This window comes from Marmota flaviventris, chromosome 5 (genome assembly GCF_047511675.1).
Source record: "Marmota flaviventris isolate mMarFla1 chromosome 5, mMarFla1.hap1, whole genome shotgun sequence".
Classification (NCBI taxonomy): Eukaryota; Metazoa; Chordata; class Mammalia; order Rodentia; family Sciuridae; genus Marmota; species Marmota flaviventris.
In genome coordinates this window covers 83,998,586-84,017,834 of record NC_092502.1, presented here as the reverse complement: position 1 = coordinate 84,017,834, position 19,249 = coordinate 83,998,586, and the positions used below count along the sequence as shown (strand labels likewise).

At 32.1% G+C, this 19,249-nt stretch overlaps 1 protein-coding gene across 2 annotated transcripts in view; it reads left to right on the top strand.

Annotated features, from left to right (window-relative positions):
• Fam174a (family with sequence similarity 174 member A) overlaps nt 1-19,249 on the top strand; it is a 39,910-nt gene that overhangs the window by 9,870 nt on the left and 10,791 nt on the right. The window contains exon 2 of one of the 2 annotated variants that reach the window (XM_027927671.3): nt 9,665-9,799. In XM_027927671.3, coding sequence (XP_027783472.1) covers nt 9,665-9,799 — 135 coding nt within the window. Of the gene's footprint in view, nt 1-9,664; nt 9,804-19,249 lie in introns of those variants that run through there. The other variant, XM_027927672.3, reaches the window with a different exon arrangement.

Sequence of the window (19,249 nt, the reverse complement as noted above, 5' to 3'; positions counted from 1 at the left end):
TTGAATTCTAACTGGACATTCCTTCTCTGTTACTCATAGATTTCTTAAAGTAATTGATTGGTTGCATTTTTTTACTTTTTAAGATGAGCTTGCATCTTATAGAACAGTAAAACCGATTCTTATTTAAACTAAAAATAATGCACAATTAAATAATGCTTTTGCAGTTACCTTGATTGACATCACTTCCCCATGTTTTCTTGAAAATTATATAGAATATACAGATATGAATTGATTCCCATTGGAAAAGTATATTAATCTAAAAAAATGATGCTTCCATGGAAAATCAACAAAATTTATCTGTTCCTTGATTGCTTAGTTTTGTTTTTCTTGCTTTTGGCCAATGAAATTATTCACTATGTATATTTATTTCTACTACTTCAAAGCTTCTGACTCCATATTTTGCTTTCTTTTAGCTTAAGTTTTCTATGACCTATTACTCTTTTCATGATAACTTGAGTATCCTCATGGATCCTTTAATCTTCATAAAAGAATTGACTCAGTCAAATGCCTCATATATGTGGGTGCATTTTTTTCCTATACACATATTCTGATTGGTTTATCTTATCTTTGTATTTCAGGCATTAACATAGGTCACAATCCACCCTTGATATTGACAATCCTGGTCTAGAAAAGGTGCTCATATTAATATCATATTATTTTGGGGTGAGATTAGGTGATTTTACATGGTAGAAAACATAATTAACCAATGTGTTTCATTCAGAAAAGTTTATAGTTAAAGCAATTTTTCTCTGGAAGAAGTAGGACCAGAGGATCTAACAGATACCACAATAGTATTTTGTGTACATTTTTCTAATATTTTATATATTTACATTCTTTTTTTAGAGGTGGGGTCTCTCTATAAACTAATTGAACATACAACTGCAGTGATTGGCTATACCTCTACTGAAACTCAGGAATCTAAAGAGAACAGTTTGAAAACAGTTATGTTCTTTCTGTGGACGTTTAAATTTCTGAGGAGAGAATATAACAAAAAAGATTTGATGGGGCTGGTGATGGTGGTGGCTTAGTGGTACCTACCTTACATGTTTGCCTAGCACATATAAGTCACTGGTTCGATCCTCAGCAGCACATAAAAATTAAAAAAACAAAAATGTGTCCCTCTACAACCAAAGTATTTTTAAAAAGGGATTTGATGATCAAGATGTTGGTGGGACCACTGTGCTCAGCAGAAAAAACAAGTGTGTAATAAAGCTTTGAAAATCTGTGGCCTGTTTGGAAACTGCTAAGAAAACATGTTCAGTTTATTCAGAGAGAAGGACATGCTAATAGATCCTACTTGAAAGATTCAATGAAGGAATAGGGTTATAAGGAATATACATCTAGGTAATATAAATTGGCAATGTGACACAGAAGCTAAGATGCTAAATGTTTGGATCAGGAGGTTTTTAACTCTAAGAACTAGAATACACATTAAATTTTGTTGTTGTTTTCTTGTCATGAATGTGAGTGGTTTGATGGTTTGGTTCGTAGGCTTATGAGATAATGAAGAATTCTTTTTCATCTTTTTCTCTCTATGCTAGGGCTACATAAGCTCTAAAAATTATGTTCCCACACAGTAGTATTTCATGCAGGATGGAGGGAAGGGGGCTGGGGCCTGAAAGGAGGCTTTCTCTTCTTGTTTTTTTTTTTTTTTTTTCGTTTTTGTTGTTTTATTTTTTAATCAGTGAGAAAAGTCTTTCCAAGAAAATCAACCAGAGACATTTCCTTCTATCTAATTTGTCTGAGCTGCTTCATTTCCTCTCTCTTAGATGATGACTGGCAAAAGGAAAATAATATTGTTATGATTAGTTTACACCAATTATTACAATCATTATATACTCCTTAGGGCAAGAGTTTATTGCTTTCTAACAAAATCATGGTTCTATAAGCCGTAAGCAGAAGGTTGTCTCAAAACAAAAAGCAGATTCTATTACAGTGATCAAAACTAAAAGATGGACTAATAAGAACAACATAATTGTTTATGTTAAAGCAAGTAGATGCCAAGTCATTACTTTTACAATGGAAGGGTGAACAAAAAATATATTTCAACTAAAAAATTATTCAGTCTGATACAATGTGAAATCATTGTATTGAGGATCATAAAATGTTTGTCAATTAATTTTGTGACCTTGGTTAGTATTACTTTAATTTATCATGTATTACTTTAATTTATCATGAAATGACTTTAGCTTAATGATTTAAAACTCAAGTCAGGTAGTAAAAGTAGTTGTGTATGAATCCCAGCTTTCCAATTTATAGTCCCATATTTAATTTTCTCTAAACTCTGCCTTTTTCTATGTAATATGAGGGTACTTTCCTAATAGAATTGTTTGCAAGGATTATAAAAAGATACTGATTATAAGTTGCTTTGCTCAGTAGCTGGCATACGTGAATGTACAATAGATATGAGTTATTCTTACGGAGATTATTTTGTGTCTAGAATTACAAATGTATATCTTACATATTTTTACTATGTTTTCTAATGCATTCACATATTTTAAAACATGGCTGTCATTATTACTTTTTATACAATTTTTGGCATTTATAAGACAGTTTCCATTTGAAACATATAATTATATTGTATGAATACATGTATACATTTTAAACTTCTATTTATATGCAACATATATACATATGTAAATATAAATATAAACAAATAAATATATATCTACAAACACACACACATCCACACACACATAAAATATACACATTTGTGTGATATCTGACCTCTGAAACCAAAATCAACAAGAAAGTAGGTCTGGGAAGACTGGAGTAGGGTAAAAAAGTGGGGAGTAGGGTAAAAAAGAAGATTGTAGAAGAAAACTAATAGGGTTTGCCATAGTGCCAGTCAGAGGCCAAGGTGGGGGGGAAACCCGGGAGTTCTTAGTAGATAGGAATTTAAAGTTGACTAGAAAAGAAATTTATGCTGAACTTTTAGAAATGAAAGTCAGAAGAATTATCAAGGTACACATTCTAAACTTTAGGGTCAAAAAGGAAAAAAAAGAAATCCTTGTAAAGATAAAGAGGAGAAATGATGAGGAAATCATTTGTTGTATACTTTCATACGGGGCACTTTAAAGCCAACATATATGACATTAACTCAGGACTTACTTCACCTGGTTGTCATCAAACAAGAGACAAAAATCTAAGTTCAGGAACTGATTATATGGACTGAATTACAAGAAACTAGATGAAAAAAGGTATCTCTGAGGAAAAGCAACATTGCAGTGTTCTAAACACAGATGAACATGCTTTTGATATTTTCTTTGTTAAACTTTGGATATTACCATTGAACAGTTTCCTGGAGATGAACAGTGATAAGATACATTTTGGGGACAATTGTCTATTTGATGATGCACTTTGTCAAGGTTGTTATAAGTATTAAACTTGGTAGCTGTCAGGCCAATAGCCAGGACCCAATAAAAATTGCAAAAGGAGCCAAAAAAAAATTCAGAAGTATAGTAGTCTGAGAACTTCGTTATGGGGTCACATATACTTCAACCTCTCCTGGAAGCATTATTGCTATATATCAGAGTATACCACGCATCATGATCTTGAGATTAAAAAGATTCGAACACTCATTCATATAGGTAGGCAAAAATATCTCTAGCATTGGAAATTATTCCAGATAGAATGCAGAGAATTTTTAAAAAGAATTAAAAATTCCACTTTGCTTTTGAAAGGATATATGTCCATTATGTAAAGCATAGGTTAACTGTATGTTAGAATATGAAAATTTTGCATATCAAAAGCTAAAAATGAAGCTCCATAGCATAGGATATAAGCTAAATATTAGTGATTCTAGTTTGAGTATGACAATCCCCTGAGATATACCTAAATGAGATCAAAAAGGTCCAAAGTGAGTACCTATTTAAATATTCTAGGAATACAGTTTTGTTTTGAGACAGAAGGCAATTATTCACCTCCTGAGATCCATATTAGAATTTGAAAATTGGCTAGATTTTTAGGTTTTGTTTTGTTATATTCAAAAGAGAATATTCTTATTGGCTCCTGTTCCCAGAGGAGATGATTTCCATTTAAAATTGTAAATATCTTTGTTATAGAGAGAAAATGCTAGATATATTATTAATCTACATATTTCAGTCAGTTTACTTAACAGATATTTATTAGGTATTTATGGAAGAACCTGTGTACTATGGGTGAGCAAAACAGGTAGAGCTCCTACTCCTATGAAACTAATGGTCTGGTAGAGAAGAAAAATAGTAACTTAAATAAGTGCACAAGTACACATTTGATGAGTACTTTGCCAGTAAGGTGCATTCATACTATGGAGGCATTTTTGATCTAGCTAGATAGATCAGAAAAGGCTTTCCTAAATTAATGATACTTGATCTTTAAAGCTAAATAAATAAGCACTAATACAGCAGTAATGTGAGTGTAAAAACTGTCAGTACAGTGGCAGAAAAAGTATGGCCCCCATAAGGATTGAGAGAAGGCTTTGTGACTGGGCTATAGAAAGTGAAATGGAATGCGAAATGCAGACCAAAGTGGAGCAAGAGCTGTTAATATGAGCCATGCTGTGCTCATATTTTGAAGATCATATTACAAACTCATTACTGAATGCTGAGGGAACTCATTGAAGGTTTGAGGGGATAAAGGGCAGTTTAGTTTGTTGCCATAGTTGGTGTAAGTAGTAAATTAGAATGCTGTTTTGATAGGAGAAAAGATGATAACAATGATACGGTGGAGCAACATAAAAGAATTTCAATGATTCCCAGGAAGTACACTCAATAGGGCCTTGTAATTGGTGGCAGCTATGGAAATACAATAACCCTGCCTAATATTAGGATAACCTACTGCAGGAAGCATGGTTGACCGACGGCCTCTATCTGTTGCAGTCTTTAATCCATTGTGGCATCAATGCCAAGATCATAATTCTTAGGTATCTGCTCAGCCAGTAACTAAGTGCAGCAAAATCTAGCTATCCTGACTGACTTGGGACAGCTAATGGGTAGTCTTTGCTTGAAGACACACTATTGGCCTGATCAAAACTCTTTCAGAAATGTACTACAAGCTGCACATCTTACTATCCAGTTATCCTTTCCCACTATTTTTCATGGGTCTTAAAACCTGCATCATCTGCTGTAGTATCTTCTGGCCTTCTCTATTTCCCTCTATCCTTCACAGGTTTTTTTCTGTAATAAATAAATCTCTTGCATGCTGTATTAATTTTTTAGAGCTGCTATAAGAAAGTCTTACAAATAGGGTTAAACTTCTGTTGTTTGAACTGAGGGCCATGAGTGAAGAATCTCTTCCAGACCTTTCTCCTTGGCTTGTGGATGACTGTCTTCACGCTCATATGTCATTCATTTTGTATTCATGTAGTCTCAAAATTTCCTTTTTAATAAGAACACCAGACATAATATATTAAGTTTCACCTTAAGGACCCAAGTTTAATTGAATACCTCTGTAAAGACCCTATCTTTAAGGTGTGATCTAAGGATCACATTCTCCAGTCCTGGGAGTTAGGACCTCAATATGAATATTTGAAAGGCAAAGTTCAGCCCATAAAATGCTTTAATCTCTTATCAGTGTTTGCTTCCTGAAGTACTAGAACTGAGAATTGATGGACTGAGTTATGAGAATGAGGTCTAAAAATGAGAGAGATGTCAAATTAGCAAAAATAACTTTTACTATTTATCTTGTATCCAATTTGACTGGACTTCCTGATGAAAATCATAGACAACTAAAATTGTAGCTCACTAACTTATTTACTTACGTTTCTATGGCAAAAATTATAGTTTCAAATTATTGTTTGGTCAATAATTAGATTCATTATTGGTCACTTTATGATAAAAATAGTCAAGACAGATATTCTATATCAATAGTTGTATATTTATTATTGAGGTTTACCCTGTTTTATCATCATGTTTAACCATATACAAAAGAACGTGTATGTGTAATTAACATTCTTCAGTATAGGTTGAATGTGTTATTGAGTAAATTAAGGAATATTATTATTTATATTGTTGATATTTAATACATACCCTACATATATTCCATTAAAAGAAAACAAATGGAACAAAAGGTATGAGTCAATTCCGGTGGATACAGCAAGTTGTAACAAGTTACATTGATTTATACTTTTTTCCTTGCATAAAGTAGTAAAATTAAATGAAGTCTTATTCTGTTTTGTTTATTTTATGTGGCATCCAATTTTTATATGCAGTTTTATCAAGCTTACCTTAGTACTTTTATTTTTATACTATCATTTCTACATGTAAGAACAGGAAATAGTTCTGACCAAGCTGAGTGTAATTGAACATTAAGAAATATTTGTCTATATTAAGACAGCTATTTGGTTACCAACTCAAATATCTAGAAAGAATATGATCAGGATAATTCTTTTGTGCATGCTATGTGCTGGGTGAATGTAATTCAATGTAAGTAACTGTTTCGATTTTAAAATCTTTTGTTCTTTTGGGCTTCCACACATTCTTTCTTGTATTTTGTTACATGAATTTCCTATTTTTATACTTCATTGGGAACCACAAAATATACTTTAATATTAGATAGGTATTTATTATGTCTAATAGAAAAATATGCATATTATTATGTGGTAATATATATATATATATAATTATAAACACATATACAGGCAAGTTGAGCTTAGTGAAACATTTATTGGTAAGAAAGAAAATATGGCTATGAAAATTAAAGATTTTAAAGCCCCCTTTACTCTTTTGTTTCAGAATAATATACACTGTATATCAGTAGATAAAATTAGACTTTTTCTTGATGATGTATATTATATTTTACTTTTTTGTATTTTAAGTAGCTCATTGGATTAACACAATAATTTTAAGACTTTATAAGGGTTTTTGACCCTCCTAGAGGAAAAAAAATCACAGCATATGATAGTAACTATGTTTTGTTGTATTTAATGTTTTATGGTCCTGTTGCTATCGTGACCATGTAGCTATCTCTCCCTATTTGGACTAAGGGAAAACACTTTTCAAGAAGTAGCATATCAGTTCTAAATTCTACTTAATAATACATTGGTTTTGATAATTTGATTCATTCTTGTATGAATTAGTACATATACTAAAATATTAAATTTATTTAAATTGAACTGAGTCCCCCACTTATTTAAAGCTTAACAATATTCTGCCTGTTTATATGAAATATGTTTCTGTTTTTAAAAAGTTTCATGTTCGGAAGATATATTTTATACCCATGATTACAAAAAAGAAACCTACAATACAAAATATATAGATAATATACATATTGACAATATAGACTAGAATAAACAATACAGTGCACAAACCCATGCAAATGTTTACACCATATGGTCAAATGTGTACACCATACAGAAATACAGAAAACAGTGTTATTATTAAGATTGATTTGAGCTTTCACTGGAAAATTAGGAATTCATTCTAGGTATGATGAAGACCTTTAGAGTAGCAAAAAAGATTTGCTGAGATTAGTTTTTTTACAAAATCCTTAAACTCTGTGTTTATGCCCTTCTGTGTTTTAAGACTTGCCAAAATATCCTGTGACTAGCAATAGCCTAGTTATTAGCAGATTGACTATTTAATGTATATGACTTGGGAGAATCCAATATATTTCTATGAATTCTTTTACATGACATTAAATTCTTGACTAAAAATGCCAGAGTGTTTGGGAAGCCATTTGTTTTAGAAAAGTGAGCAAAAGACTGGCAAAAAGGAGATATCATAACTCTTCAGTATCCATAACCAATGTTGCAGTAAGGTTTTAGTCTCTACTGTGTATTCACTTTTTTAAATCAAAGGAAAGCAGAAAACCATCACTCTCTCAACAAATATTTAAGGACCATCTTAATTATTAAATCATATAGCACAAAAAGTTCAATCCTCTTTCCAGAGGCTATGCTTTTATCCCCTTCTGTTGGTTTTCCTGTTAATTAATTTTGTAAATCTCAGTTAGAGGTTGGTAAATAGACTGTCCTGTCCATTGACACGTTTTTTGAAGTCCAAAATATCTAAGGATTTTTTTTTTTATATTTTTAAAGGATTGTAAACGAAACAGAAAAGTTATATAAATATATGACAGAAAATATATATGGCCCATTAAACCAAAATTACTATCAGTCCTTTAACAGAAAAAGTTTAGACTTCTGATCACATGGTATGTATAGGTATGCACACACAGACACACATACATACACACATATACATACATATACTTATACATATTAATATTAATCTAAATTTATTTAATTTTTCACTATATAAGGCTAGCATAAACTTCACACTGCCTTATTTTAGCTACTTAAGTAATTACATCCACTTGGTTTTTGTTCTTTCACCTTTGGTTAACTTTTGGTTGATATATAAATAGGTATATAGGTAGTGTGTGGTAGAAATTAGTTTTTTGTCCAGGACTAGTAATATTTTATACATTTATACATCAGGCATGTTGCACCCAGAAGCTAGTATAGTACCCAATGCTTATGAACTCTCAAGTATTTGTTGAATGTATATATGTATGCATGTATATGTAGGACACTATCTTCTAGGGGCTCACATGTCCTGTTTGAAAATGCTTATCTTTGAAGTTGGTGCCACTCAATTTGTCATGCAAACCCTCAACAAATATTTCAAAAGCATCTTAACTATATGTATATTGTGATTATATAATGGTGAATAAAACAAGTATAGTTGCTCCCCTCATGGAACTTAATGGGAGAGACAGAAAAATCAACACCCACATAAACATATACCCACATGACTGCAAATTGAGCTAAATGATTTGAAGGAAAAGAAAAAATTATTGTAAAAGAAACAGTAGAACTCTATATTATGAAACCCTTTCATATACACAGCTGACAATAATTTATATTTAGTATCCTAATATTTTCATTACGTTAGGGCACTATTTCTCAAATTCCAGCATGCATCAAAATCACAAGAAGTATTTGTTAAAAACACAGTTTTCTGGCCCCTCTTTTCAAAGTTTGTTGTTCTCTTAAGTCTATGTTGAGCATAAAGATTTTTTATTTCTTATAAATTTCTTGGTTAGTATGGTTTGGGATCCAGAGAGACACACTTTAAGAACCACTGGTTTAGGATAGAACTTTTCAGCACATTGGAATCACTTGTAGAACTTTAATAAAATAATGATGCTTAATTCCTATTCCTGAAAATTCTAATGCAATTATGTCCTGAGCATGCTACTTTTTAATGGAAACTAGGTGATTCTGATTTGTAGCCTGTGATATGTTGCAAGCTACCAGTCTAGAATTTGAGTATATATGTATACATACAGTTTCTTAATGTTGCAAAAAATACCTAATCCTATATAATGATAAAAAGATATGGAGGCAAAGCTGGAATAGAAGGCTTTGGTAAAGTTGTACCTGAACTAAGATTTAGAAAATTATCTATCACCACCACCAGTTGTCAGTGACAAAAAAGAGTATGTCAGTGACAAAAAAGAGTCTGTCAGTGATGGAAACAATCATAGGAATACATTTTGTTTAATGAATCATAAGTAATCCTTGGTGTGAATTATATACTTGAAATATAACCATCTATGTATTGAGTGCCTCCTATGTCAGACACATAGGGATTGTTTATTTTAAATTTAGAATATGAACTTAGGATCATCTATCCTATATTAAAATAATTTTTGTTCATTAATTTGCTGTATTTTGTAGGATGAGAAGAAGAAACCGAAAAACCAGGAGATACGGAGTTTTGGACACTAACATAGAAAACATGGAATTAACACCTCTAGAACAAGATGATGAGGATGATGATAACACATTGTTTGATGCCAATCATCCTAGAAGGTAAGTATTCAGTAGTTTAATTCCATATATCAGGAAGCAAGTCCTTGCCAAGAAAATTTAAGATGTAGATGTTCACTTAACAGTTTTTATTCTAATTGATATTATTGAGTTCTCTTTAATGAAGTTCTGTGTACTATCCAGCCAATAGCTCACATTCACATTGCTATTCTGAAATAGCCATAAAGAGTACAATACATCTGCCTCCAGTATCTTTATTGTAGGTTTCCTTGCAATGCTTTAGTTTTAACTTCTTTATTCTTACAATATGTATTGTGTGTGTTTGTGTAAGGGGGAATTTAGTAATCTTTTACTTTTTATATTCTGAAGGCATTTTGTTTTCCATTTGAATTATTTTATTTACAAATAGTACTTCAAAACAGAATTGTAGAGTTAATGGTGTTCTGATAGTTTAACTGTGTAAATAAAATATATGTATTTAGATTTATTCTCACTCCATTTTAAGACGTTTCCTAAGATATTTGGATAAATGAAATTACAAGGGTATTGAATTAGTGCAGATAGAATGAGAAAAAGATGCAGTGAAGATCCTACACATTAAATAAAGATATGTTAGGATAAAAAGGGATTTCTTAGGTCAAGGAAAATTATTATCAAGAATCAGGTACAAATTTAAAGAGTACAGAAATCTTGGAATTAAAAAGAAAAGAATGAACAAAACTCAGGCTATTAAATTTCATGTATTTACTATATATAATGTATAGAATCTAAATTTTATATTTTTGTATTTTAATCAATAAAGGGTATATGTGTATTAAATCCCATATTTTAGTGTATTGTGTATATATGTATTGAGTCATATATACAAATGAAATTTTATGTATATATTATTATAAATTAATATATAAAAGAAGGAATTACCAATACTACTAAAAATTCCCATGTATTTTTAAAATTTTATTTTTATATATTTATTGTGTATATGTGTATGTTTATATACATACATATATAAGTATATAAAAGGATCTGGGGATGTAGCTCAGTTGATAGAGTGCTTGCCAACCCATGCACAAGGCCCTAGGTTAAATCCCCAGCACCACCACAAAAAAAAAAATAAATAAATAACAACCAAAAGACTCATAAGTACATAAAAGAACTTCAAGTAATGACAAAAATTTATACATTTTATAAAAATATATTTATATAATTTTAATTATACAATTATATTAATATTAGAACTTAGATAGACAGATGTGAACAAAAGTCTTAACCTCTCATTAAGATCTTAGCCTCTTAAAAAACAAACATGACTAAAATATATACACGTTTATAACATTTGGTTTGGCTCACTAAAAACCCATTAAATTGCCTATAAATGTTGTAGAGTTTTCAACAAGGTTAATATTGTTGATTGTTAACTTTTTTTTTACGTTGTGTATCAGATAAATTTGTGGATTTTCATTTAAGAGTCACTAAATATATTAGGTACTTTATGCATTAGAATTAAAAACTGAATAATATGAAATACAGTCGGGAACAAAGACTTATTAAAGGAATAACTAATCATATCTCTCATCTTGGGCTCACTCTAAGAAAGTGTTTTAATAATTAAGATGGCAGTGGAATCTCACTCTTTTTAATATTATTATTATTAAAATTAAAAGTTTTCACAGCTATTATATTGAAATAATTTAGATACATATGAGGCATCTGCTCTACACATAGAAATGGAAGGTAGGAAACAAAATTGTTAACAACTTAAGATTGTCTCCAAGCCAGGCATGGTGGTGCATGCCTATAATACCAGCAGCTCAGGAGTCAGGAGGGTTGCGAGTTCGAAGCCATCCTCAGGAATGGTGAGGCACTAAGCAATTCAGTGAGATCCTGTCTCTCAGTAAAATACAAAATTGGGCTGAAGATGTAGCACAGTGGTTGAGTGCCACTGAGTTCAATCCCCAGGACCAAAAAAGAAAAAAGAAAAAAAGATTGTCTCCAAAGATGGACTTAATTTGAACTCTAGTTCATTTATTTCAGCATGCTAGTTAAAGACAAAGCTTGCAAAGTTCAATAGTTGTGAAAGGTAATGCCTCACAAATAAAAAAGATCATGTATAATTATATGCCAACAGATTTGATAACCTAGAAGAAAAGTAAATGCCTAGGATTGTACAACCAAAATCTAATCAAGGATAAATTGAAACCCCAACAGGCCAATAACGAAAGGAGATGAAATCGGTAATCAAAAATTCCCCAAGAAATGTGCATGGTAGTACATATGCCTATAACCTCAGCTGTTCAGGAGTGTGAGGCAGGATAATTATGTGTTTGAGGCTAGCTTAGGTAACATAACAAGGTCCTGTCTAAAGCAGAGAAACAAAAAAAAATCCCAAGACAAATTACTTCACAAAGTTAATCATAACAAATTTTCAAAAAAAATCAATGCCAGTCTTTCTCAAAAGAATTTTTCTTTACTAAGGGAACATACCAAAGATACAACAAATGAAAGTTACAGGTTAATATACCCTTGATGAACAAAGTTGCCAAAATTCTCAATGAAATTCTACCGAACTGAATTCAATAGAATATTTAAGTGAGACCAAATGGGATTTGCCCCTGGAATGCAAGGATATTTCAAGATATGTAAGTCAATCTTTTCCATAAATTTTAGTGAGAAAACTGTCATCTTCATCCAGAAGAATGAAATGAAACCATTCTTTTTTGCCATATACAAAAATCAATCAAAATGGATTAAAGACTTACATATATGGCTTCCAAAAAAGATTTCCAAAAAGACATGAGGAAAACATTTTTGACATTGGTCTGGGTAATGATGTTTTGAACATGATCCCAGAAATCACAGGCAACAAAATAATTAGGGCTGCATCTAACTAAAAAGGTTCCACACAATCAACAAAGTAAAAAGGCAACCTATGTAATAGCAGGAAACATAGTTTGTTTTTTTAATTTTTGTTGAGCCCCACAGCTGAAGGGGCCCCAGCAAACTTCCAGCTGCCAGCAAACTTCCAGCTGCCAGCTGATGATTGACTCACAGTGGCCCCAGCAGACTTCTAGCTGCCAACTGATTGGCTCCTCTGCGATGATGCTCATTGGGCTGTTTCCCCACCCTTTCAGACCAGGGAGCTGCGCATTGGGGGACTTTTTTTTGGCTCTGCCCACGTGACCCAGCCAATCAGCCTCAAGAGCAGGAGGAGTGGGGGAGGTTGAGAGGCTTGTGGGAAGCCGGTGGTGGCAGTTGGGCTCTGAAGAGTTTTCCTGAGGAGCTGTGTGGTTTGGTGTGTGTGTTCTAAAAATAAAGTTCGTTTCTTTTGACAAGTGGCTCCTGAATTGTGCCCAGCCAGACTGCAGCAAATTTTTAATTATTTTATTTGTTCTTTTTTATATATACATACAGTAGGTTATATTTTGACATATATACATGGAGTATAAGTTCTAATTAGGATCCCATTCTTGTAGTCATATGATGTGGAGTTTTCACTGGTCATGTATTCATATGTGAATATAGGAAAAATTATGTCTGATTCATTCTAGTATCTTTCTTATGCCCATTCCCCCTCCATTTCCTTCATTCCCCTTTTTCTAATCCAATGAACTTCTGTTTTTAATATCCCTTTTAATATCCCTTATATAAGATGTTTGTTTCAGATCTCAGAGATTTTTGGACTTTGGAATTTTTGCCTGAAGATTTGGATTTTAGATATTTGGATGTATACAAACTATGTATACTTACATACTACATATTGTATCTCTCTATATATACAGATAGATCATGTAGTATTTGTATTTTTTGTGTCAGGATCTCTCTTTCTCTCTCTCTCTCTCTCTGTATCTCTCTCCATAAACACACACACATACACACACGGAGAGAGGCTTTAAAATCTAATATTTATATAGAAGCTATGTAACTCAATAGCAAAATAAAACAGAACACATAACCTGATTCAAAAGTGGGTAAAAGACAGTAGAGTATTATATATTATTATTAATTATTATTATTAATTATTATTATTATTATATATTATTAATACAGTTAATGAGAGTACATTGTATACTTGACATTTGCTATGAGGGTAAATCTTTATTATTCTCACCAGAAAAATAAATGGTAGTTATTTGAGGTGAAAATGTTTTTAGCTTGTTTGTGATTGTTTCACATACTGCATGTATATCAAAACATCTAAGTATACCTATTAATGTTAACAATTTTTATTTGTCAACTATATCTCAGTAGAGATGAAGAAAGAGAAAATGAGACATATCTTTTTGGTGGAGGGCGGGGGTGTGGGGGAGCACTTAACCATTGAACTACCATCCCCAGCTCTTTTTATTTTGAGACACAGTCTAAGTTGCTTAGGGCCTCTCAGCCTCACTAAGTCATTGAGGCTGGCTTTAAATTTATGATTCTCTTGTGTTAGCCTCCTAAGTCATTGGGATTACAAGCATATGCCACTGCACCCAGCTAAGAAAACATATCTTGAAACACTTGTAATGCATGCTATTCATGCTTCTCATCAATTATTCTACAGGTGATGAAAATTCATTCTGAAAATCTTAAGACATAGGAAAAAAAAGTTATGTTATAAAGATTTCTCTGTTGGGTTGGAGGAGAACAGGGTAAGGAGTAAGAGGATAAGAAAGAAGACCATTTAGAGGGTGCAAATACATGGAGTGACTTGAATTATTCAAGGGGTTTTGGAATGTATTATCAGTGGGATCTAGGTATTCTGTTTTCATGGCAAAGGAGAAGAAATACTAAGGAAAAAGCAATAATGAAATCTTCGTGAGCTTTTTAGTAGTCTGACCAAATTTATTTCATAAATAAATAATTTTAGTATACAGATCTACGTAAAGTAAGGAGGAGGAAAATAGTTGTTTTAGTCAGTTTTTTTTTTTTTTTTTGCCACTGTGACTAAAAGATCTGACCAAAACAACTGTAGAGGAGAAAAAGGTTATTTGAGGGCTCACAGTTTCAGAGGTCTTAGTTGGTGTAGCAGGCCAGCTCCATTCCTTGGAGCTTAAGAGGAAGCAGAAGATCATGGTGCAAGTGTGTGGCAGAGGGAAGCAGTTCACATGGTGATCAGAAAACAGAGAAATAGTTCTCTACTCGCCAGATACAAATATAGACCCCAAAACCACACCCTTACTGCCTTACCTCCTCCAGGTACACCCTGCTTTCAGTTACTACTCAGTTAATCCCATCAGGCAATTAATTCGCTATTGGGTTAAGACTCTTATAACCCAATCATTTACCTTCTGAACTCTCTTGCATTGTCTCACGTGTGAACTTTTGGGGGACACCTCATATTCAAACCATAACAATCATAACTTGTATCTACTCATTCATCTCTCCAGTAAATGAATATCGTAGGAGCTGTTCAGGTGCCAAGCACCAGTGTGGGTGCTTGGGATGTATTTGAGCAAAAAACAGGAAAAAAAAGTCTTGACTTTGTGAAGTTTAGCTTCTAGTGGGGAAAAGATAACATTGGGAGGTTGATAATTCATTTTATTTTCCATTTACATCTTCCTGTTTGATTTTTTTCTTCTTCAAAGGACATATATTCATGCATTACTTTTTTAAAAATATTTTTATAGAAATAATTTTCAAACTTATAGTAAAAACATTACAAAGAAAGTCCTAGATGCTTTTTACCCAAATTCAACCATTCTTAACATTTTATTTTGTTCTCTTTTTCTTTCATACTATGGATATAGAAGAGCTCATACCACTCATTTGTATTTACCTGATGTTATGTTTCCTCATAATTAGATTCAGGTTATGCATTTTGATTGAACTGCTAAAGAGAACATGCATGATAACTGAAGACCACAGGGTGTTCACATATCCTTCATTGCAGTGTTAATTGTTATGCACCTTTTGAAGGTTTTATCCAACTTCTTCACTATGTTACTTTTTTCTTCCCTCAAAATTAATCGGGATATATTTTAAAATCATGAAAAATTTCCATTTTCATAAAAATTTTTCCTGTATATAGTATTTATCATGATTTTGCACAATCTAACCTTTGACTAGATAGTTGCAAAATGATGATTTTCTAACTTCAGTATTTTCTCCATGGTAACTAGTCAGCATTAATTTTCTACCATAAGCAAATGTTGTTTAATTTTTGTAATCTATCTACGTATCTATCTATCTATCATGGACTAATGACATTCTTGTTTTCAGAGGTTTGTAATTCATTTATGTACTTGTTTATTTGGATTCCAAGTGATCCCAGAAGTCACCAGTAGTAGCATTACCAAATGATTTCTGTTCCCTTGTGACTTCATCCTTTATTTATTTATTTTTAACCTTCTTACTATACCAGGATCATTTTGTACCCCGACCCATGAAATCAACTATTTCTCCAAGGAATTCTCATTCCTTTGAGTGGACCTAGTAAGCTCTTTGAGACTGGGGTTTCTATAGACCTTTTCACCAGAGACCGGTCTGTGAATGTATATATACACATGCATCCGTGTGTGTGTGTGTATATATATGTTATATACATGCATAATTTAGATAGTATTCCTTCATACCTCCCTTTCCAGTCTATACTTATTGGTTTTGTTTTGGTTTTGCATTATCTTTCCATAATTGTATTCTTCTTCCATCATGAGATCCCTGGTTCTTATGCTCTATATGCTATTTGTTGTGCTTAATATCTCTTGCAAGTCATGGCATATAATTTCACAGTTATATTTTTATTTCTATAATTGTATAACTACTGTATAGTAGGTATATTTCATAGCTTATTCATCCATCTATGATTTGACACTTAGGTAGTTTTAAATTATTTTAAAATTATAAATAATACTACAATTAATAACCTTGTGCATATATATTTTTGTATTGCTGAGCTTTCTAGGAGTGATATGAGATTAGTCCATTTTATGTTATTATAATAAAATACCTGCAGCTAGGTAACTTTATAAAGAAAAGAGGTTCAATGGTCTGCATCTTGTGATGGTCTTTTTTTAGTAGAGTACTTAGACTGTGAGAGCATCACATAGTAAGAGACAGGGAGTATGCATGTTGTCTCTTTTTTTCTTCTAAAATTAACAACATGGGTTGTCTACTCTAATGACCTTATTTAATTCTAATTACCTCCTAAAGGCCCCACAATTAAATACCAAAGTCAGATTAAGCTTTTGCCATCTTAATACCTCACAGTTGGGATTAAATTTTAACACAGAAACCCTTGGGGGATACACTCAAATCATGTTCAAATCATACCAGATATTATGGGTCAAAAAGTGTGAAGTCAGTTTTAACCGTGAGGAATTTGAGGCAATATTTCAATGGATAGAGCAAATTGCATGGACTCATTCTTTATGAAAATCAGTGATTCTATCTATCATGTGTCCCAGGCCCTGTATGAAGCTATGGGGTTATACTGGTGAACAAAAAATGCACAATATGGCCAGTTGTGTAGTTAACAATCTAGTATATATACTAGGCTAGCGATACAGAACAACAGAGTCTTTGAGATAATAGATATCAGCTTTTATCTTCTTCTCCTCCTCCTCCTCCTCCTCCTTCTTCATCCTTCTTTCTTCCTTTCTTCCTTTCTTCTCTCCTCCTCCTCCTCCTCCTCCTCCTCCTCCTCCTCCTCTCCCTCCTTCTTCTTTTGGTACTGGGGATTGAAATCAGAAAATCATAGATGCTTTAACACTGAACCACATCCTCAGCCTTTATCTATTTATTTATTTTAGGCAGATTCTTGCTAAGTTGATTAGGGCCTCATTGAGTTGCTGAGGCTGACTCAAACTTGTGATCCTCCTGCCTCAGTCTTCTGAGTTACTGGGATTATAGGCATGTGACACCATGCCTGGCTAACATTTTCATTTTTCAACCTTGCTCAAATCAGTAAGCATGTACTTTCTAAGCCAGGCTCACATTTCTTTTTAAAAATGAAAAAACAATTATGGATATTTCAGGATGCAAAAAAGCAAAGACAAGAAATATAGTTTTTGTATTTTCTTTTTATTCTCTTCCCTTTGTTGTTTGCTTTTTCATTTTGTTTTGTTTTGTTTTCAGGTGTTAGTGATCAAACCTAAAGCCTTGCACATTCAGGGAAAGGCTCTATCACTGAGCTACATACCCAGCCTATTCTCTGCTTCAAACAATTATAGAAATTATTTAAGTAAACACACTGATACTAGAATTCTTCTGTAACTTACTTCAAAGTTCAAGCCAATATGAAACCTTTTTTTTTTTCTTTCTGTATTTCACTTTATAGAATGTGGCTACATCTTTCTTCCTACTGGGCAGTATTTTCATAGTGGTGTAGGTGGAGGTATGTTTATTCCTGTGACTTTCTTGGTCTTAGAAATTACTTCCTAGAATGAGATCTATATAGTCCTTACCCATTACTTAATTGAAGCTGATATGATGGGCAAGACATCTGATTTTCTAAATGTTGATATTAGAAATAAACATGCAAATCTGACAGTGGATTCAATATTCTGAATGTCTCTTGGGAAAGTTGAACATAGATCTTAATGTGATTAATGAAAAATGACAAGGTTGGTTAATGACATTCCCTTTTCCCCAAAAAATGATGAAAAATATTATACTTGTATTGAGATAGTACTATCACATATTTGTAGGATCTGAAAAAAAAATTTGACCAAGGGGTTGCCAGAATAGCACTGTGAATGTCTACATCCTAATGTCTAGAACCTGTAAGTACCTTAAGTTACATGACTAAGGGGAGTTAAGATTGCCAATCAGCTGATTTTAAAATAGGAGAATATCTTGGATTATGTTCATGTTATGAATCAAGTTATTCTGATTGTTGTTGCTTTATAGTGAGCTGTAATATTAGGTATAACTACCTCCTATATTAAGTATAACATTAGTATAACATCAATTTTATAGATATTCTCTGGTAACATAAGTTCCCAACTATTTTTAGATTAAGAAGTTTTACATTAATTAGTGTTAAATTTTTTCAATGTTTTTTTAGCATTGTTAAAATTATGTTTTACCCTTTAATCAGTAAATATGGTGAATTTCATGGATTGATAATTGAAGGTCAAAACAATGTAACATTCCTGGGATAAATCATATTTTATCATGATATCCTCTTTATACATTGTTGCTAATGTTTTCTTAATGGTTTTTGCCTCCTATAATTATATATGTAATAGATGTATACATCTATTTACCTTCCTGTATATGTGTAAATGGAAAACATCTATATTTTTATAGTTTGTCTTGTTTTGATATTAAAATGTTGCAGTTCTCATAAAAAGTCAAATTATATAAATATGCATATATATATATGAATATGCCACAGTGAAATACACCATTCTGTATACTTATCATACACCAATTAAAAAAATAAAAATGTGTTAGGAAATCATAGGTGTTCATCTGTTTTTTAAAAAATATTGGTTTAATATTGGTATTATTTCTTCCTTGAATGTTTAATAGAGCTCATGGGTGAAATAAATCATCAAGGAATGGAAT